General features: G+C 39.5%; 1 protein-coding gene across 2 annotated transcripts in view; it reads right to left on the reverse strand.

Annotated features, from left to right (window-relative positions):
* LOC116260166 (DNA topoisomerase 6 subunit B) overlaps nt 1-22,527 on the reverse strand; it is a 68,119-nt gene that overhangs the window by 9,298 nt on the left and 36,294 nt on the right. For both annotated transcript variants that reach the window (XM_031638293.2, XM_031638300.2), the window contains 7 exons: nt 11,715-11,821; nt 11,481-11,583; nt 11,097-11,182; nt 10,821-11,017; nt 10,373-10,488; nt 6,747-6,832; nt 819-891 (listed from right to left, as the gene is read on the reverse strand). In XM_031638293.2, the coding sequence (XP_031494153.1) occupies nt 819-891; nt 6,747-6,832; nt 10,373-10,488; nt 10,821-11,017; nt 11,097-11,182; nt 11,481-11,583; nt 11,715-11,821 (768 nt within the window). The remainder of the gene's footprint in view (nt 1-818; nt 892-6,746; nt 6,833-10,372; nt 10,489-10,820; nt 11,018-11,096; nt 11,183-11,480; nt 11,584-11,714; nt 11,822-22,527) is intronic.

Here is a 22,527-nt window from a genome sequence, read left to right on the forward strand (position 1 = left end):
GTGATTAATACTTATTTGATTTAATAAATAAAACCCCAATTAGAGGCAAAAAAAAAAAAAAACAGCTGGACAAACAAGGACAAGGCATTTTCGAGCACATTTTAAACCACTAATAGTTACTGGGGCAGACCCCAGAAATTTTGGAAAAAAAAAATATTACCTATTATAATTTTCAAAAATCTTAATTTTTGCCCTGCAAAAATTTTAGAAAAAATAGTTGGCGCCCATAAAAAATTTTTGGAAAGCCTTTAAAGATTTTGAAAAAGATCCCTCTCTTCAGCCACCACCCAAAAAAAAAACTTGGGTCCACCCTGAATGGTTAGAAACGGTTTAGGATGAGTGAGCAACTGCCTTTAGTTTCTGGTCCATCCATGGTTAGGTGAGCAAAATATTTAAGGCCACAAATGTTGTGCAAGTCGGAAAAAGAATCAAGAGAGAGCACAGACAGAAATAAACAAAGAAAACAGTACAAAAGGCAACCCTAAGTAGGATTCTATTTTCTGCCTGTATAGATTTTCTAAAAACACCTCTTTCAGCCAAAGACAGTGACATCATATACTTTTTTTTTTTTTTTTGAGAAACCATAAACTGGTTTAGCAATGCATCCCTTGGATTAACCAAATCACCAGTCAGAAGCTTTTCGGTATGCTCCAGGTAACCACATTAAGGGACAATAAAGAAGTTACATTATAATATAATATCACACATATATATAACAGAATATGATATAGGATAAAACAATCATCTAAAATGGACAAAGGAAAACAGAATAAACAAGTTCTTAAGATAAAAAAAGAAGATGAATAGAAGAGTTTAACCTGCTTTACATCTTTTCCACCCAAACTGATTCCCGCTTCAACAATAAATGGATGGCCTTCAAACACCTGCGGGCTGCATTAATAGATGCTTAAGAACACTGTTCCATGTAAAAACTTCAAACTACTAATAATCTCATGACCCTTTCAAGATTGGAACCATGGCACACAGAGTAACATTATGCAGTCAGTCAAATCTGTTACAGAAATTTCCATTTTCAAGTGTAACTTTTCCCTGTAACTCTAAAAAGGGACCACCTTTCATGCTTTTTTCAAGTGAAGTAAACTTAACCTGAGGAACATAAAAGGTTACCTGCAATTTTTTTCAATATTACCCTCGATCACCAAATTATATTCCCATCGTTTAGTTAAACTTTTGCTGTTTCTCAGGTTAAAGGAACTTTATTTCAGGCCCTTATTTGACAGTTTTTGTGAAAGGTAGCCCTTTCTAAGAAAATTCTAAAAGGTAGTTCCATGTTTGGAAGGATAGGCCCAAAGTAGACCTAAAAAACAAGAAACTTCCCAAGTTTTTGTTACTTAAACTAAATCCAAGAAAACCAATATAAATGCTAGTTTTGGCAATCTTCTGTGGCCTCAGATACTACACAATTATTTTTCCGAATCATGATGTTGGTTTTCCATAGGCATTGTCTGGAACCACAACATTTTTTACAGTTTAATGTTCAACGGTTGTTTATGAACTCAAGATTGTTTGGTTCAAACTTCAAAGGAATCAAATTTTTATCATCTATGTTGGATCAGCCTGACCATCAGTTTGAGGCTGCTTATTGATGTTAAGCAAGATCTGTCAGAAAAGGGAAAGGAAAAAACATAACTTATTGTGTGTGTGTGTTGCATAATCTAGTGATTGTTACATATAAATTAAGTTAAATTTTTCTTTCTTGTTTTTGTCTCACCTACTAATCAGCTGAACATGAGCCAGCCATATCGAGTTTTCTAAGAATGAATTCAAAATGGCTACCTTAGCTTATCTGACTTATTTTCTTGGTATTAAAGTTGTCCACGGTAAAAGAAGATACTTGCTTTCACAGATCAAATTCGCTAGTAACATTATATTATAGTCACAAATAACATTTCAGAGTTTTAAACGACGAGCTTTTTCTCGGGTATAATACGGCGAACTTGAAAAAAATGAAAAAATACAGTAAATTTTAAAAAATTTAAAAAAACTAAAAATGACTGGAAAATAAAACAAGTGAGAAACTAATAACACAAACATCAAAAGATAAGTAGATTTGCAACAAATAAAAAATAGAAAATGAAAAAAAAAACTGTTTGGCATTTAAAAAATGAAAAAAATGAAATAAGAAAAAAAAACACGTTAAAAACGCGTTTTTTCTTAACGTTTTCTAAAAAAAATGTTTTTCTTTTAGTTTTAAACGGCAATTTAATTTATTGCGTTTTTTTCACCTTTTTTTCAAAAAAAACGTGTTTTTTGTGATTATTAGCAGGCCTGGAATTTTTATGACAAAGTCGTTGATACATGATGATGTAAAAAAATTTACCTGCCAACTTAATTTCAGTGCATTCATCCATCATTTAGAGATTAAATCTCATGATTATGTTGCTTTATGTATTAAGTTCTTATGTTCCAGATTCGATGTAGAACAAGGCTATTGTTGAAACTTGAAAGAAATATGTTAGTAGGTTGGAGTAGTTCTTTGAAATTTCTAATAAGTCGTCAGTCCTCGTTTATTATTACTTTTAGATATGTTGGACTAGTTTGTAATTTCTGACTATTCTTTCTCTAGGACAGATTATGGTTAATGGAAAAGTTATCATTTGTTGGTTTCTCCTCAACATTGTCTACAATTAAACCAAACAAGATATTGTGTTTTTGTGCGCTTTGGAGCAAGACATCAAGACAAATCGATCCAGATCCAAATTCAATAACCTAAATGGACCAGATCATGAATCTAAATCACAGATTTGATCCCAAATTCGTGATCCAGATGATGAGAAGTTGAAGGAATTTTCAAAAGCTGCTACTTTATTGGGTGGTGTATTGTTTTTGCTACTTTAAAGCCTTCTTGACAGTATTTGCAATTTCAAGTAAAACAGTGGATCATTATCGAAAATACTTACTTTGCTACAAACATGAGTAGGAGTCCTAGGGAGATCGTCAATGATTTCTTGCCCCAAGGACCTCCTTTTTCATTCTCCAAGGTCCAAACTCCAACGTGTGAGGGTGCTCCTAATGGATTGTTCTTCCCTCCGTTTGGCAAGAGGGTGCACTTGGCTGAGTGACTGTTCCACCTTCCCCCCCTCTCCATCACTATTTTCTTGTATTTTTCAAGATTTGTGTTTCGTTACTTTTTGCAAGAATACGTCAAATAATGGGAAGGAGATATGGGGTTCTCATGCCCTTTTCCACAACAACCCCCCCCCCCCCCCCCCAACCAAAGGTTGATTCAAGTTTCTGTGCCAACAGCCATCTTCATCTTCTCATAATCTTCCCATTTACGAAGGCAAGTTGAGCACTTTCAAGGGCAGCAATGCAAAGAGCGCTCATGTGGAGTAACTCTTCTTGGAAGCATCAACCCTATGTCACACGGACGCGGCTAAAGAGGCCGCTTCCGACACGGGACTCGGCAAAAAATAAAAAATAAAAATTTAATGTTTTTTTTTTTCATTTTATCAACTTTTTGTGATGCATCCAATTATTTCCATGAACAATCCTTTCAAATATTCAGTACTTTTGTAATAAAACATATTTTCTCACAAGATTGTAAGAGTGAACTATTAATTTAATGTTTTTTTTAATCTTATCATTTTTTAGAATATTTAATGTAGTTATGTCCACGTATCCGAAAATTTTAAAAATTACCGTATCCGCACCCGTATCGCATCCGCACCCGTGTGACATAGCATCAACCATAAGTCTTGTGTCAAACCTTTCTACATTCATTGGAGCATCAGATTGATACGAGCTCTTTTCCATCCTCTTCTTCTAGGGTCCATGTCATATTATTGTATTTCTTCACATTTGCATTTACTTCAATCTGATTTTTATGGCTGGAAATCAAGTATTTTGGACGATCTTGTGTAGAGATGAAGACCGAAGACTTGTGTCTAACCATTCTCCTATCTCGCAATTTTAGGATATATTTTTACAAATGAGAAGAGCTTTTGTTCTTTCAATAATATGTTGATGTCTTCTTTGAGTAACTCTATTTCATTGAGGAACTTCTAGAGTATGTAAATTTCCATTTCATTAAAAAAATCTTTAAAATCATTAAAGAGATATTCTCCTCGGGAATCACTTCAAACACACTTTTGATATTGGTATCAAATGGGGTATTAATCATGTTATCAAAAGTTTTAAACTGATAGAGAATTTTGTATTTACTTTTGAGAAGGCAAATCCAAACCTATCTCAAGTAATCATCAACAAAAATGACATAATATGAGAAACCACCTTTGGACATAATGGGAGTGGATCCCCAAACATCCGAGTGCACTAATTCAAGCAGGATTTTTGTAACAAAAGTTCTATTAACAAAAGGTAAAGCCTTCATTTTGGTTTCTATACAATCATCACAAGCAACTTTTCTTTACATTTTTCGCAAACTTGAATGCCATCTTTTATTCAAACATTGTATATCAGCCTTTTTCAGGACATTACATGAAGGTTTAAAAAGAACACAAGGTCATATGAAATGATGCTCCTTAATCAAGTATCTAAAAGACTAAAAGAACTTATTTGAAGAGGTTGACTGTTTGACACAATGGTTGCTCCCAAATTGGAGCGACTCCTCCTTTAAGTAGCAATTGGAGAGCATCCTTGAGTTTCGGTTGTAGTGCACTAACAAACTTGTCGATGTCAAAAAGAAATGTCTTATTCATGCATAACACTGGCCATCCCTCCCCTTTGTTAAATCTATTTAACTTGGCATGTTTAGGCTTTATATGCCCCTCTTCATGCCAATGAAAATAAACAACTAGGCTTTATATGCCCCTCTACATGCCAATGAAAATAAACAACTTCCTTGTTTCCTTCTTCATTAGACTAATTGAAATGATGAGGTCCACATGATTTTTATATGAGAGCCAGGCTTGAGGAGGCAAGAACACTTTCATTCGTTTATTTGGAAATTTTGATCTATTTTCTTCTATTTGTAACTCTGCAATGGCTTCAGTCATTGAAGGAACCATGTACCTAGAAGTAATAAAGTTTTGACTCCCTCAAACTCCGCTTTAAACCCATAATGAATTCACATAATGTCCCTTCTTGGATTCGCTTTTCCCTTAAGACAATGTTTCTAGCATCCACCTAACCAGGGTCAGACATAGCTAAGTTGGTCAACTTCAGCAAATATTTCTGGATAGTTCTATCTCCTTGTTGAAGATTAGAAATCTTGACTTGAATATGCACATATATGCAATATCTTTTCATAGTGTGATATCTCTTTAAAAAATCATAACCCTCGTTTGCATAATTGTGCTTAGCAATTTGACCCATTGCTGTGGTGTCAACACAAGTAAGGATCCAAGTAAAATGTTCTTGTGGCGACCAACTTTCTGATCATCCCATTTCTTCTCATACTTGGCTACAGCTTTTTCTCAGTTCTTTCTAGTTCATGTGCTTTTCCATACTAGTTGAGATTCTTCCTTTGAACCATCAACAAGTTCCCACACCCTTTACTTCTACTGAAATGTCCCATCATTTTAAACCATAGCACATAGCTGTAGAGACTCTAAAGAGTTTAGGAAGAGGAATTGAGAAAATTTTATCGTCCATGATAAAGACCTTCACATGACCACGAAACCAGTCCTTCAGATGAATACGTCCAAAATTAGGGCAGAAAGAGAAGCCTTATAGAAAAATACGAAATTGCCATCAGCTCAGCCACAGAAATTATATCAAACTGTTGGTGAACCAGCAGCCATCAAGCTATGCAGTGATCTTTTATATCAGTTCAAACACCAACACACATGCTGATTTGCTAAAGAATTGCAGCACCAACAGCTTCAAAAACATCATCTTACCCTCTTACTAATTTTGCCAAACAGTTGATGAGCATTTCTATTACAATCACAAAAAGAACCTTCCAAGATGTGAACAACTTGACGAAATACTAGCTATCAGATTAAGAGCCAAACCAAGGCTCTAATACCATGTAAACAGAGCTCAAACATAGTTTTGGGTAAATCCAAGATTTTCCAAGTCTAAGTTAGTTATCCATAGCTTCTCTCTGCTCACTAGCTCAGTGTTTCCTGAGACTTAGTTTTGGGCCAGGTTATTACAATGGTACCATACTAGTTTGCCCGACAAATTAGTTGTATCACTTCATGTGTGTAACAGAACTTGAGAATAAATTTATATTGAAGATTCTCCGAAATTTTCAAGGTTTCATATATCTTTCTAATACTATCAGTTCTCTTGGTTCGTAAGCACAGTGCTGCATAGTTCTGGGTCAAGTTATTGCAATGGTATCATAACCAAGTTCAACACTAGACCTAAAATGTCATGTATGTAGATGTGTGTACCTTAAGGATGATAAATTTTAACAACCCATATGTGTAATAAGACTTGGAAAAATCCTATATGAAAGATTTTTAAAAACCTTCAAGGGTTTATATACATGTTTATCATGCTAGCACTTGTCCTTACCCGATTCTTGTAGATTAGTATTTAGTAGCATGTTGGGTTATACTTCCTACCATCTAGTATGAAGTAAAAAAAAAAATATAGATCTAACAACTACGTAACTAATTGATTTTCGTAGATAAGCACAATATACTGTTTTTTAGCAAAAGGGAAAAAGTTTTCAATTATACTCCAAAAGGACAGGTAATAACCAAACAATACTAATACTAGGATTTCAAATACGGAGTCAGAACAGGTACAATAGCCAGAAATAAGTTAAACAAAAAGTTCAAAAATGGTTATGCTTGCCAAAATATAACCTGTTTGCATAGGTCGCAACCATGTCTGGATGCAATTCCTTTATAATCCCCAAGCGAAGGTTGTACTCTCCTGCAGGGCTAAGACACTGACAAAAGTTGTTAACAAAGATTGCCAAGCACTGCAGCAAAAGTAATGGAAGAGAGACGAAGAAAGAGAAATATTAACAATTGCAATAACAAGGTGCCAACACTTCTTAAACAACCGGTGAAATCCTCATATTCTTGCCACCAAATATCCAACGGTACCAGAAGTTACTTTTCCAGAAAATTATTGGAATACTAAAAAAAAGACAAAACAAAACAAATACGACAAAAGTATTATTTCATAGCTCACTCCTGTTGAACAGTTCATCTTCAAACCAGTGTTATTAAAATTGGTTTCTTAATTGCACCGGCAAGGCTGCCAACTCAGTGAATCAACTGATTCACTGATTCAGGTGAATCAGCCAAAAATATTTAAAAGGTCTCTTAAAAAAATAATGAAAAAAATGTTTAAAAAGAAGAATGGCCAGGCTGTGTGATGTCCTCAACAAAGCTTGCCCCAAAGACAAGTTCCCATTACCTTTACATAGACATGGATATGCTAATTCCGTTCTCGCTCATGGATAGACGAGGGCCTTGCGCATACAAAGCACTCGAGGAAGAAATAATCCAACCAAACATCCATGAAATCCCTGTGCATGGCTCATGGAGGACAAGGAAGGATGCGTATAAAAAAATTAAAGAGTAAGGAACTCTAATCACTGCACTGAATATGCACAATAATTAGTCTGTTGCAGTTCATTATGGTTGGAACATGTACCAACTCGATGTTAAAAATGCATTTCTGTATGGGGATTTAACTGAAGTGGTTTATATGCAGCAACCACCCGGCTTTGAGAAACAGGGGGAGTGTACCAACCGGCTTTGAGAAACAGGGGGAGTGTACCAAGGTATGTTTGTTAAAGAAGGCTATATATTGTTTGAAACAGAGTCCTAGAACATGGTTTCAGAAGTTGTGTGACGTTGTGTTTAAGTTTGAGTTTCAGAGATCGCCTTTAGATCATTCATTGTTCATAAAAAGGACTTCAAGAGGTATAGTTGTTATGGTGATATATGTGGATGATATTATTTTGACTGGTGACAATGAACAAGAAATACAACACACAAAGAAGTATTTACAACAGCATTTTGTTACTATAGATCTTGGCTCTCTACGTTACTTCTTGGGGATAGAAGCGGCAAGAAGTAAAGAAGGTCTAGTCATTTCTCAAAGAAAATATGTTCTTGATTTGCTACATGAAACAGGTATGACTGGAACTAAACCAGCTTCTATTCCTATGAATTCTCGCACTCATTTATATGATGACAAATCTGAACCTGTTGATAGCAAATCATATTGGTCTCTCATTGGAAAGCTACTATATGTAACAATTACTAGACCTGATATATCCTTTGTTGTGGGAAAACTAAGCCAATTTATGGGTAAGCCAAGGAAAGCCCATTGGGATGCAGCTATGTTATTATTGAAATTTCTAAAAGGCTCCCCTGGAAAGGGTCTATTATTTAGAAGAAGCACCTCACTTCAGATAGAAGCTTATTCTGATGCAGATTATGCAGGCTCAATTGATGACAAAAAATCCACTACGGGATTTTGTATCTTTGTTGGTGGCAACTTAGTTTCTTGGAGAAGTAAAAAGCAAGCTGTTGTAACTCGATCGAGTGCAGAGTCAGAATATCGAGCCATGGCCCAAACAGCCACTGAAATCACATGGGTGAGAGGCATGCTAGAAGGTCTTGGAACTCAAGTAGAATTGCCTATAAAAATGCAATGTGATAATAAAGCGGCTACTTACATAGCAAATAATCCGGTCTTCCACGAATGGACCAAGCATATTGAAGTTGATTGTCATTACATTAGAGACTTGGTCCAAGCAGGGATTATCTCTACTGAGTATGTTGCTTCCGAAGACCAACCTGTAGATATATTTACCAAAGCTCTTCCAATATCCAATTTCATGAAGTGTTGTAGCAAGCTGAGCATGAAAGACATCTATGCTCCAGCTTGAGGGGGAGTGTTGAGGAAACGTGCTTCTTTGGTATTTAAAGTGTTATGTATTTTGGTATTTATTATTAGGTAGCTTTCTGAATTTTTAAAATTTGGTAGCACTCTTTATGTAAAGGGTTAAACATAACCCTAATCCTTATTTAGTCTAATGGAAAAGGAGTAGCCGACAGATTGATGACTGCTACCTATTCTCTCCTCCTTCCTCACGTTGTTCTCTTCTCCCTCCTCTCTACCTCTCTACGCAATACTACACATGACATTAGAGATCCGAATTTTTAGATATATTAAAAATACTCATTCTAAAGGGCTATTCTTCATCTTTATTGTTAGATCTCACAAGTTATACCAATGCAGATGAAGGAAAACCTAACAAAAAATGTTCTACATCATAATTCTGTGTTTTACCAGGTGACTCAATGGTAAGAAACAACTAAAAGTACCTTTCTCATCCACAAGAATAATATGAAGTTATGGAATCACCAAAGATGGATTGCTTGGGCGAAGATTATGTTTGAAGATACGAAGCACATCTAAAGCCTCCAACAAAATTGCGTTGTGAAAACAAAAATGCCATATGCATTACAAGTGATGACACCTTCTATGAGCAAGCAAAACTCATAGAGATGAATTTTTTGAAGAAAACAATTGAAATGCCCTATGCCATCTCAGAGTGTTCATTAGTCAAGTTTTTCACCAAACCTTCCACACACACACACACACATTATTAGGTCAGGGACAAAAAGCCAAACTACTTGAATTCATGTCAAAAATATCTTAAAGAAAATATAAAACAAGAACATCTTTTTTAATATTAATTTAATACAAAATATGGTTTGATTGAAGTTGTCTACAAGAAAAAACATTTAATTTTCTACTATCAAAATTTTGATGCCATAAGAACCATTAATTTTTTTATGAATAAGAGAACACATTTAAAGTCAAAGATTAAGTTCATAATGTTTCCTGTCAAATTAACTCTAGAGTGGTCAGAGATATAACCATTCCCCTGCTGCACTGTTTTTGCTATTTATGTTCTATTGTTCTTATTTTATTTATTTGAACATTTTGTCAATTGATAAACCAGCGCTTTAGGCTCAGCAGTTGGCTTATCCACTAGCTAAGTTGCTGGCAAGCCATTCCTCCCTTTCTAATCCCTTTTTCCCTTTTCTTGTATATACAGGAGGTATGCTCCTCTTGTAATATATAACTTTTTCTGCTCTTTATGACTTTTTTAAGATATATAATTTTGTTACATTGATATTTATGTGTTTTGTGTGCACCTTGTGTTTTTTGTGAATGCCTTAATTGTTTGATCCTGAAGTTATCACAAGATCATTTGGAGATCTCTTCAACCATTTGGAGTTTGGCTCCAATTTTAGTCCTTTGAGTTTGACATTGATATTTTTCATTTTTGTGTTTTGTCCCATATTGCACCTGCAGCCATATCAATACAGGTGTACCATCCAAATAGGAGCTTCCATGGGACATCAGGAAATAAGAAAGATAGCTTCAAGCAACAACCAAAGGTTTCTATAGAAAAAAGAGAAATAACAGGCACAGTTGCTGATTCGATACTTACATCACCACTTGGATCATCAAATTTAGCCTGACGAAACAGCTGACGCATACGTACAATTTGCTGAGATGTCAAAGATTTCACGGACATCTTGGGACTGAAATCTGGACCCATTTCCCCTACAAAGGATTGATAGAACATACTGCTTGTTAAACACATGAGGATGCCGGAGATGCATGTGGATAAGGAAAACTAACACAAGCAGAAACTAGCACCAGGGTTTCATAAAATATTCTCTGAAAATACAAGAAAGGGTCTATCATAAACATAAACAATGCTATCCCTAAACTGAGCCAGTGTAAGGTTCATTCTTCAAACATCAGATGAGACAACATAGAATATTTAGGATATATTTGATCATCATTATATGTGGTAAAGAGTCAAATTTCTATTATAACCATCAATAGATATGACCAGAAAGGAAACCATTTACAAAAGAAAGAAGTTACACCTATTAACCGATCAGCATGAGACTTGCTAATATTTACAAATTCATGCTGAAGAAACTGCAGAAGATTCTGCTTTGAAGTTTCTGCAATCAGCCGTTTGATGAGCAACAAATCTACAGCAGAAGGGTGGTGCTTTGTTTCACTAGGAACTGGAGGCATCACATCAGTTCTTCTTGCAAAACGTACTGTGATATTTTTACTGCAACAAGCATATAAATTAAATTTTCAGGAAATAAATCATTTGAATGTTTGTTAATATGGTGCCCAGATTAACTTACTCTGCTATGTCTGAGATAAATCTGAAGAGAAACTGAGCATAAGGGGTAATGACAGCCATCTGACGCATATAGTGTAGTATCTTTGACTGTAAAAACTCATTCGATGTTAATTTTAAGAAATTTTAAGCTAATCATGACATAAAAATTTATGAGTTACAAACTAAAAGAACTTGATTGCAATTCCTAGATGCTTCAAGAATTTTTAGAAAAATTGACATCTAAGCAGAATTTATTGATCCAGAATCTAGGTCTTATGAAGAGCATAAATTAAAGTTTACTAATGCAGAGCAATGAAACTAGGCTATGTAACACTAAAAGAACCATAAGATGCAAATTGTAACATGGAAAAGATTGCTCAGATTAAATAGAAATGGTTTAAATTACACGATAAGTTGTCCAGTTCCCTTCAATGATAACTTGAATTTCTGCCCCATGCCATTTTTCCCTGTTATCCAGCTTTTCATGTGCATGAACATGAGGAACATTCCTGAAGAAATTAGTAAAAGCATGGTCTTTCAACTTCTAGTTTGCAGGTAATAATGAAAAAGCCAAAATATTGAAAGCATTCAAGCCAGAAGAGAGTGAAAACATAAAGTAGCTGAAAAGGTTGATACACACCGATGAATATCTATATCCAGCCTGCAAAAAGAAACATAATTTTGACCCTTCAATGATGAGCGAATCTCAATTGGAAGCCCCGTACTCATTTTGGACCAAATTAATGCCTGCATAAGTAACCATATTACCCAACCATTTCAAGCCGCAGCTTGCAGTTTTCAAGCACATGGAAATTTTAGATATCTAAACCATGTATAGGAGAAATTGGAAAAGATAATAATGTAGCAAACTGGGACCCTGAATAGCTATTAGATACTCATGTGACCACAGAGGTATGTCTGCAAGAACAGAGAAACACATACACACAGACATAGACAAATATAAACATGTAATGGAACCAAATTGCAAATAACTTATCTGGGTGAGAACAAAATTCATTAGGAAACTAAAAAAGCTTAAATGTGTGAAATTGCAAAGAAGCATTTTACCAGTTTGGCTCTTTGACATCATGATAAACTGTCAACAAATAATTGCAAAGAAAATATTTTTCACCAACATCTACTCAACCGAAGCCCATAAACCAAAATGTTTATCAAGGAGCTTCAAAGGTCAGTTACTTGAGGACACCAACATGGAAGCATGAGAAGTACTCTAAAGAATTTAAAATCAACGTGGAAGAAGATCTTTCCTTAGATGTTAAGGGACCAGTCGAATGGCAAGTTTTCAGTGATCTCCACTGCTTCATTTGGAGTGACTGTCAATATGATGTTTGAGCTTTCAGAGTGTCGATGCCTTTTAGGGCTTCAGAAACCCTTGAGATGTCTTGGACCCATGTCCATGTTTTAAGAAGCATTTAACTTCTAGTGTTCATTTTCAAAAATGTGTCAAAAATAGACAAACGTCCCATTTTGTACTCAGAGCCCAACCCATTCAAAATCTGTCGAACAAGTTCACCATCACTGACAGCGGACCCAACATTTGCAAGTTGGTCTCTAACGGTCTTCATATTATTTAGATACTATATGATAAACATAAAATCCTTCCTCAACATCTGAAATTCTCTTTTGAAGAAGAGAATCCTGGCCTATGAAATCTATGAATATGTTTACGGTAATTTCTCCCAAAGTTCTACAGAAGAGCAGCCATCAGGAATGTCTATAAGTACCATCTACCACAAGGTGGGTGTGAACGCCGTGACGTAGGAAACCATTGATTGGTCCTTCTTCCAAGCAAGATACTCTAGATTCTTGGCCTATAGCCACTTGGAGCCCCTTCTTCTCTAGCAATTCAAGCTGGGCTAGATGCACCAAAAGTCACCCTTTGTCATCAAAGAACAAACTCTAATGGAGCCAGTGTGCTTCTGTCTAGGCGCTGAGGAGACCCTAACTCTCTATAAAAGGAATAATCTATTTTTTCCATGTCAAGAAATTCATCCTATTCAGTTTTTCATATATAAGTAAACTGAGAAAATTGGAGATTCCAAAATGAAGTGTTGGAAAATCCATTTCAGAATGCAAGAGGAACTAGAATATGACAAGGAAAAGAAAAGAAACCAAAGAACCTTGAATGCAAATAAATATGAATTCAAACAATACTCAAGCAGAGATGAAGAATTGCTCAATTAGTTAATACTCTAGGCAGTCAATAAAAAGACAGCAACAATAGGTTAATCTTCCCCTTCCTTTCTTTTGCCCTTTCTTTTGGAAGAGTCGATATGATGACAAACTTGGCTGAGATTAAGTTGAAGCAGTCAATCAGGCCAAACTCCAGATATTATGCTATAGAACACTAGATTTGATTTGATTTTCTTGAAAAAATTAATCAATTACTAATGACTTTCATCAGTAGACAGACAAAAAAAAAGTACAAATGCTTTTTCAGGTCATAACCACGAGGTATTCTAGCCTAAACAACCAAGGTTTTATAGAGTTTGCAAACTGTGCCAAACTTATAATTTCCTTCGAGCTCGACTGAAATCAGATTTGCACGTAAGGAAAGAAGAAGCAAGATGAGTGGTGACAGACAAAGCCAATGGCAGAAGATGAGGAAAGAAGGTGGAATGATGGAAATAAAGGACGCCTTTCAGATTTCCATTTTTTGGCAGATTGGAGATTTCAGGAATACAATAAGGACGTTCAGATTTCACTTTTCAGAGAGCAGAATAATAATCAAGGCTTCAGATTTCAGACTTCTGAAATTTTTAGGGTTTCACAACTGACATCTTTCAAGATTGGAAAGATTTACTCAATGAAATAAGAAGCAGAGAAAAACAGCACGATAGGCAGAAATAAGAAAATCAGAAAGAAGGAAGAGATATTAATAAAACTGGAGAAGAGAGAAAGGATACCAGAAAATCCGGACTTGCAGCAGACAAGAGGTCTCCAAGGTCATTCCTTCGAGCAAGTTGTCCCAGATCTAACACCTCTTTAATACCATGTTAGAAATTCAAATCGAAATTCATCCATGTCAAAAAGAGAAGATGACAAAGATGATGGAGGATTCTTTGAACAGTATGATGGTAGCCTCAATCAGTTTAGCCTGTTTAGGTGTGTCCTAATCTTTATTATGTCCTTAACTTGTACATGACATAAGACTAAATAGATAAGCAACAAAATAACAAGTCTGCACCTTGTTACATGCACAATAAATGTAATGATCCGACCCTATCCAACACACTCGGGCTCCTGGTTTGGCAGATCCCAGCCTGCCCCCTAACAGCTTCAGTTCAAACCCCAAAAAGGCTAAGAAAGCCAACCCTTTTATAACTCATATGTCCCTAGATTTCTCATAACCTTGGACATGGAACAAAACTTTTCAATGGGGTGTTACAATAATACAACATAAGTAAATCCAGTCCAATGCACAGACATGACCCAACCTTTTTCTCTTTACAAATAACATCTTTTCAGCTATGTCACCTGAGTGCGGGGTGCCAGTGCGGGTGCGGCTGCGGGTGCCGGCGCGGCACATCTCATAAAATTTAGGTGCGGCGGTGCGGGAAGAGTATTTTATATTAATTTATTATTATTATTATTGTTAGAATATGTTGTTGTGGGAACCGGGTCCATATCTGGACCCGGTTCTATGGGGTGCGGGTACCGAGGCGGGCTCGGTACCCTAGGCGGCTTCTCCTCTCTCCCTCTATATATTGTCACTTATGTGTAAGTGTTGAATTAAGTGGAATAACATTTTCTCTCTCCTAGGGTTGCGGTTGTGCACCTAGGTTAGGCTTCTCCGTGGTTTTTCACCTCTCCTTGAGGTTTTCTACGTATATTGTGTGTTCCTTCTCTTTCTCTCCATCTTGGTGTGTGTTTCTACATGGTATCAGAGCCAACGCGTGAGAGATCGTTGGTGTGATAGTTGTGTTTCTGCCGTTTTTTTGCCGCTGCTGTTTCTGCCGGTTTTTTTTTCTCTGCCTCTGCTGCGCCGCCGCCGTACAGCGCTGCCAGCTGCGCCGCCATCGTCCGGCGTGGGTGTTCTCTGCTGCGTTGCCGCTGTCCATCACTGCCGTCGCCCACTTCAGCGCCGCCGCCGTCCCGCGTCACCGCTGCCCATCGCCGTCGCCGTCCATCGTTTTCCCGCAGCCCAGGAACGTCGCCGCCTGCCTTCCGTAGCCGCTGCCTCATTCCCGTCGCCTCTGCCTAGTTCTCGCCGTTGTGCCTCTTGTTGCTGTGTGCGTGTTTGTGATGGCAGACGCGATGGGGACTCAAAAAGATGCCGTTCTTGACGCGGGCAGCGCTTCCAAGACTGAGAACGTGCCGATCCAGGTCACCTCCATCCGTCTGACCAAGGACAATTACCTATCTTGGTCTGCCGCTCTCGAGATTGGGATTACTAGCCGTGGGCGTCTCTCTTACATCACTGGCGACAAACCTGCGCCCATCAAATCTGATCCTCATTGGGCAACGTGGGCGTTGGAGGACAGCCAAGTGAAGGTATGGATTATCAGCTCCGTGTCCTCCGATATCCAGCCCCTCATTCTGCGGAAGCCGACCTCTTTTGATATGTGGACTGTGCTTGCGAAGATGTATGGTCGCAAGAAGAGACATCTGCGCACCTATCAGATTAAACGCAGTATTTACTCCCTGACACAGGGTGATTTGTCTGTTGTTGCCTTCTATGCTGCCCTGAAGACCAAATGGGAGGAGCTAGATTATCATGTGACTGATGAGTGGAAGTGCGGTTCAGATCATTCCCTCTACTGGGAAAAAGGAATGGATGGACCGTACGTTTTTGTTTCTGGGAGGCCTGCGGGATGAATTTGAGTCTATTCGTAGCCAGATTCTTAATGGTGATGAGATTCCGGGGATAGAGGAAGTATATGCCCGAGTTGAGTCTAAAGAACAACGTCGCCAGGTGATGCATCTTGACACCGGTCATGGCCCTTCTGCCTTTGTCAGCCGTGCCTCTGGGACTGGGCAGCGTCCTGCCCGGCATTGCACTCATTGCAACAAGTTGGGGCATTCGGTGGATTTCTGTTGGGATCTTCATCCCGAGAAGAGATTGGTCAGAGGTCGTCCTCCCTCTGGCAAGCGTAGCCCTTCTGTGTCTGATTCCAGTCAGAGCAATTCTTCTAGTGGTGCAAAGTCCAAGCTATCCCCTGCTCAACTCAAGGAGCTACAGGCGTACATCAACCGCCTATCTACTACCCCTGAGGAGTCCTCCACGTCTGAAGGGGCTCAGCTAGCCCAAGCCCTCGTTGCCTCGACTGATCAAGGTAACCCTTCTCTTGGTGATTGGATTGTTGATAGTGGAGCCACTCACCACATGACAGGGGACTCTAAACTCTTTCAAGAATACCAACTTTCCTCTGGCAAGCAACGCGTGTCTATGGCAGATGGGTCTTCTATCTCTGTGGCTGGGAAAGGGAGCTTGTCCCTGTTGAACAAATACCGTCTCCACAATGCCCTGCATGTTCCAAATATTCCTGTGAACTTACTCTCTGTCAGCAGTATTACTAAAGAATTAAACTGTAATCTGATTTTCTCTGCTGATCACTGTTCCCTGCAGGACTTGGTGACGGGGAAGAAGATTGGGATTGGTTGGGTTACTGATGGGCTCTACAGATTGCCGGTGCAAGTTGCTTCAGCATTGATTTCTGCCACGAGTGGTCACTTGTCTGGTGTGAATGATAGATCTACTGTTCTGCGATGGCACGAGCGTCTTGGACATCTCCCATTTCAGTTAATAAAGAAGTTGTTTCCTCATTTGTTTGCTTCTGTCTCCATTGACTCCTTCGCTTGTGAAGTGTGTCAATTGGCTAAACATGTCAGGGCTTCGTACCCTATCTCATTGAATAAAACCACTCATCTGTTTGCCTTAGTTCATTCCGATGTTTGTGGTCCTTCTGGAGTACCCACGTGTGGTGGTTGTCACTATTTTTTGACGCTTATTGATGATTACTCTAGATGTACGTTCGTGTACTTGTTGCGAGAACGTAGTCAGGTTCCAGCAGTTGTGAAAAACTTTGTTGCCTTTGTTGAGACTCAATTCCATACAACTGTTCAAGCTTTCCGTACGGATAATGCTAGGGAATATGTCTCTCAATCCCTTGATGATTTCTTGAAAGGCAAGGGTATTGTTCATGAAACCTCTTGTAGTTATACCCCTCCTCAAAATGGTATAGCTGAACGTAAAAATCGTCATCTTTTGAATGTTACCCGGGCCATTATGTTCCAACGCCATGTCCCGAAGCGGTATTGGGGTGATGCACTTCTCACTAGTGCACACCTCATTAACCGCATGCCTACTAGGGTGTTGGATGGTCAGTCTCCTTATTCTACCCTGTGGCCCACTCAGAATCCGTGGCCTCTTACTCCTCGTGTCTTTGGGTGCAGTTGTTTTGTGCATAATCATAGCCCTACTCTCAAAAAACTTGATCCCCGGTCTATTAAAGGAGTTTTCTTGGGGTACTCTTCCACTCAGAAGGGGTACAAATGTGTGGATCCCACTACTTCCAAAGTGTATGTTTCGAGGGATGTCACATTTCATGAACATGAGTCGTATTTTCCGGTGAATCCTCTTCAGGGGGAGTGTCTTGGGAACAAAGGGGAAGAGTATTCCTCTAATCAGCTGATTCAGTTTATGGAGTTTTTGGACTACAAGGTTAGTCCCAGTGTGATTGACACGGTCACTGTCAGTAATGAGAAGGGCAGTTATATGGAAGGGGTCACGGTGGATGCTCAGCCCACTGTTGCCAGGGATCACTTGTTTGGCCAGGTTTATGTCAGAAAGGAGAAAGCTACAGTGGAAGATGTTGGTGATGAGGATAGAACCAATCCTAATCCTGTGATCTCCCTGGATGACCCAAGTCCATCGAATGAAGAGCTCCCCATTGCTTTGCGCAAAGGCACCAGGTCATGTACTTCTCACCCTATTCAGAGATTTGTTTCTTATGCTAAGCTCAGTACAAATTACAAATGTTTTATCACAACCTTATCCAAAGTTGTTATTCCCAGGTCGGTGGATGATGCTAAGGATGATCCCAAGTGGTTACATGCTATGACGGAGGAGATGGGTGCGTTAGCTAAGAACAAAACATGGGAAGTGGTTGATATCCCTAAAGGGACACACTTAGTTGGCTCTAAGTGGGTGTACAACGTGAAGTATAAACCTGATGGCACTGTAGATCGATATAAAGCTCGTCTGGTTGCAAAGGGGTTCAGCCAGAAGTATGGGATTGACTACTTTGAGACCTTTGCCCCTGTTGCAAAGTTGAAGACCGTGAGGGTTATTCTTGCTCTTGCTGTGCACAGGAAGTGGCGCATGGACCAGCTTGATGTTAAAAATGCATTCTTGAACGGCCATCTGGAGGAAGAAGTCTATATGAGCATGCCTCCCGGGTATGTTCAAGAGGGAAAATGTTGTCACCTCAAGAAAGCTTTGTATGGCTTGAAGCAGTCGCCTAGAGCTTGGTTTGAGAGACTAAGGATCGTTATGAAGTCTACTGGGTACAAGCAAGGAAATGGAGATCATACCCTATTCATAAAGCAGAGAGATGGTCTGGTGAGTCTTCTCCTTGTCTACGTTGATGATATGATTGTCACTGGCAGTGATGAAGAAGAAAACAGAAAGATGAAGGAGAGATTAGCTAAAGAATTCGACCTCAAGGATCTGGGTAAGCTGAGATACTTTCTGGGGATAGAGATTGCTCGATCAGAGACAGGGCTGGTTATGAATCAAAGGAAGTACACTCTTGACTTACTAAAGGAGACAGGTAAACTTGGTTGTAGGCCCTATCTTACTCCTATGGAGTCGGGGACTAAGATAAGTATCAAGACGGGCACTATTCTGGATGAGGAAGGAAAAGGGCGATATCATAGGCTAGTCGGCAAGCTTATCTATCTTACTCTAACTCGCCCTGATATCACGTATGCGGTAAATGTGCTAAGTCAATTTATGCATGCTCCCACGGATTGTCACTGGAAGAGTGCAGAAAGAGTGTTGGGATATCTAAAGAATGACCCAGGAAAAGGACTGTTGTATACTCGACAAGACAAACTTACTATTGAGGGCTACTCAGATGCAGATTGGGCAGGTTGCACTGACACAAGGAGGTCCACTACAGGGTATTGTATCTTTCTTGGAGGTAACCTAGTTGTTTGGAGCAGCAAGAGACAAGAAGTGTGTTCGAGGTCTAGTGCTGAGGCTGAGTACAGGGCTGTTGCAATGGGAGTTATAGAGATGCTGTGGCTGAAGATCCTTTTGACTGATATTGGTGTGGAACTGGAAGATAAAATGAAGATGTACTGTGACAACAAGTCTGCGATTAATCTTGCCAATAATCCAGTTCTACATGACAGGACCAAACATGTGGAGATTGACCGTCACTTTATCCGGGAACGCATTGACTCAAAGGAGCTGATTCTGCCATATATGAAGTCTGAAGATCAAGTTGCAAACGTCCTAACTAAAGGGCTTTGTACTTCTTCATTCGAAAAGAATGTTAGCAAGCTTGGCATGTTTGACATGTATGCCAAGCTTGAGGGGGAGTGTTAGAATATGTTGTTGTGGGAACCGGATCCATATCTGGACCCGGTTCTATGGGGCGCGGGTACCGAGGCGGGCTCGGTACCCTAGGCGGCTTCTCCTCTCTCCCTCTATATATTGTCACTTATGTGTAAGTGTTGAATTAAGTGGAATAACATTTTCTCTCTCCTAGGGTTGCGGTTGTGCACCTAGGTTAGAGCTTCTCCGTGGTTTTTCACCTCTCCTTGAGGTTTTCCACGTATATTGTGTGTTCCTTCTCTTTCTCTCCATCTTGGTGTGTGTTTCTACAATTATTATTATTATTATCTTCTTTTATGGTTTTACCTTCAAAGTTCAAAATAAAAAATTTCAAACAAATTTAAAATTAGATAGTCTGCATAACACTTTCAGTCATAAATGGACAAATGTACATGCACTTGAATAACACAAGTACACCTTAATTTACACAACCTGATTCATATACAAAAATCAAAATTAATTCAGTTAGTCTCCACCCAGTAGTTTTGAAAGTTTGAAGACCAAGAAAAAAAACATTCCAATAAAATCAAGCTGATGTTAAGTAGCTAAAATCAGTTTCATTATTAGGGAAAACTAAAAAAACATACAAGTTCGCCATTTATTTTATATTGTATAACAAATGACAACTAAAAGTAGTTTAATTCAGTAACAGGACATCGACAAAATTGTCTAACATATATTGCAAAGCACATCTAGGAGGAGCGAGGAAGACGCATGCGAGAGACAAGGGGAGAGGTCGACGCGGGTGGTTGATTTTGTTAAAAATTTAAAAAAAACCCAAAAAATTGGACGAAAATAGACTGACTCGCATTTGACCACACCCGACTCGGGTCAAACGCGAGTCGGGTGCGAGTCGGAAAAGGACAATTTTAGCCGGGTGCGGTCAGCTGCACCCGACTCTTGTTTGACTGTTTTGGGTGCGCACCATAGGCGCACCCGCACAGCGTCGACGCGGGTGCAAGGCCGAACAAGGCGCACCCTGGTGACTTAGCTTTTCAGGTACCTCTCAAGGAAAGTGCCCTTGCTTCTTGATTCTAGTGCTTCATTTCATTGATCCCCAATATATCTCTTTTCACAAAATATGAACAAATTCAAATGGCATCTAATGTTTTTGTTGACGGATCTTGGTGTATGGGTCCGAGTCTGGACCCGATCCAATATGTCCTAGTTAGGGCATACTTATATCATTGTAAACCCTAATCAAAAAAGGTTAATGAAGTTTTAAGAGAGAGAGAGTGTGTCTGGCGGCTAGTGGGCACTGACCTCCTCACCCATGGTTTTTTCTCCTTCTTGTTGAGGGTTTTCCACGTTACATCAGTTGTTCTTCTCGTTTTTACTATTTCAACATGGTATCAAAGCCAACCAGTTTCTGAGATCACTGTTCAGATTTGACGAATAACCCTCGACTCTGTTTGGTGAGAGTTTTTCTGTCCCCATGGAGTTCTGGTGGACCCCGACGAAACTTACTGTGCCCGACGGCGCATCTTCCGCGAGCTTTGCCCGAGATTGCTGCTCGCTGTCTCTGCCGGCATCAACACTTGGTGGAGTCTACGGTGGTGTCTCCTTCGCCCGACGTTGTCGCCTCTGCTAGTTCCTTCGCCGTTGACCAGCGACCACCATCGCCCGCCACTCCATGCTCCATTGCTGTCGCCCGAGGCTCTCTTGCTGTTTGCCTTCGTCTGGAGGTACTCATCTGTCACGGAGGTTTCTGTTACTGTTCGACTCTGTTCACCGCCCGACGCACCCGACGCTCTGTCCGATATCAACGCCCAAGCCCAGCATCGCCCGACAGGTCCTCTCTGCACCGTGAAGCTCCGGCATCACCCTCTGCATCGTCTGGCAACCTGGTTCTGCCTTGTTCTTTGTTGTCGTGTATCCGTTGCATCGCCCGCTGCCTTCATCACCCGCTGCCTTCATCGCCAGATCGCCTGCTGCTTTCATCGCCAGACCATGGCGACGCTTGCAGTAGCTCTTTGCCGCTGCCTTCTCTGTCTATCTGCCCGGTGCTCCTGCCACTCACCTGCTGCTGCTCTGGTGTCGCCTGGGTCCAGCCTGCCGTCGGTACTTCTTGCTGCCGCCGGTGCCCGTGCTGCTGTCGTGCCCTTTGTTGACGTCAGTGCTATTTTTTTTTTTTTGTTGTTTTGTTGCTGCAGCCTGGTTGTGATCATGGCAGTGTCTTCCTCTTCAACCGTCAACACTGACCAATCTGAAATTGGGGTTTATAGAACTGAGAATGTTCCCGTTCAAGTCACTACTATTCGCCTTACCAAGGAGAACTATCTCCCATGGTCGGCTGCTATGACTATGGGGATTGCAGGCCGCGGTCGGATTGCCTATATCAATGGGAGGAAACCTGAACCGACAGAGACAAGTGGTGTGTGGGACACTTGGTTTCTTGAGGATAATCAAGTAAAAACTTAGATTGTCAACTCTGTTTCCGCTGATATCCAACCCCTTATTCTTTGAAAGAAGACTGCTAGAGATATGTGGGTGATTTTGGAGCAAATGTATGGCCAGAAGAAAACAGCTATCCAAACTTACCAACTGATGAAGACTGTCTATGGAATTCGGCAAGGGAACTTATCTGTTGCAGATTATTATGGGGCTTTGAAAGCCAAGTGGGAGGATCTTGACAATTATTCTGACATTAATTGGCATTGTCCTCAAGATCAGGCACTTTATGTTGCTAAAGAGTGGGAAAATAGGGTATTCCTCTTTTTAGCTGGTTTAAATGATGAGTTTGAAGGTGTTAGAAGCTAGATTCTGAATTTAGAAGAAGTGTCCAGTATTGAAGCTGTGTATTCTTGTGTTGAAGCTGAAGAACAGAGGAGGCTGGTTACTTCTGGGGGAAAGAGAGATCTCATGT

Source organism: Nymphaea colorata, chromosome 1 (assembly GCF_008831285.2).
Source record: "Nymphaea colorata isolate Beijing-Zhang1983 chromosome 1, ASM883128v2, whole genome shotgun sequence".
Classification (NCBI taxonomy): domain Eukaryota; kingdom Viridiplantae; phylum Streptophyta; class Magnoliopsida; order Nymphaeales; family Nymphaeaceae; genus Nymphaea; species Nymphaea colorata.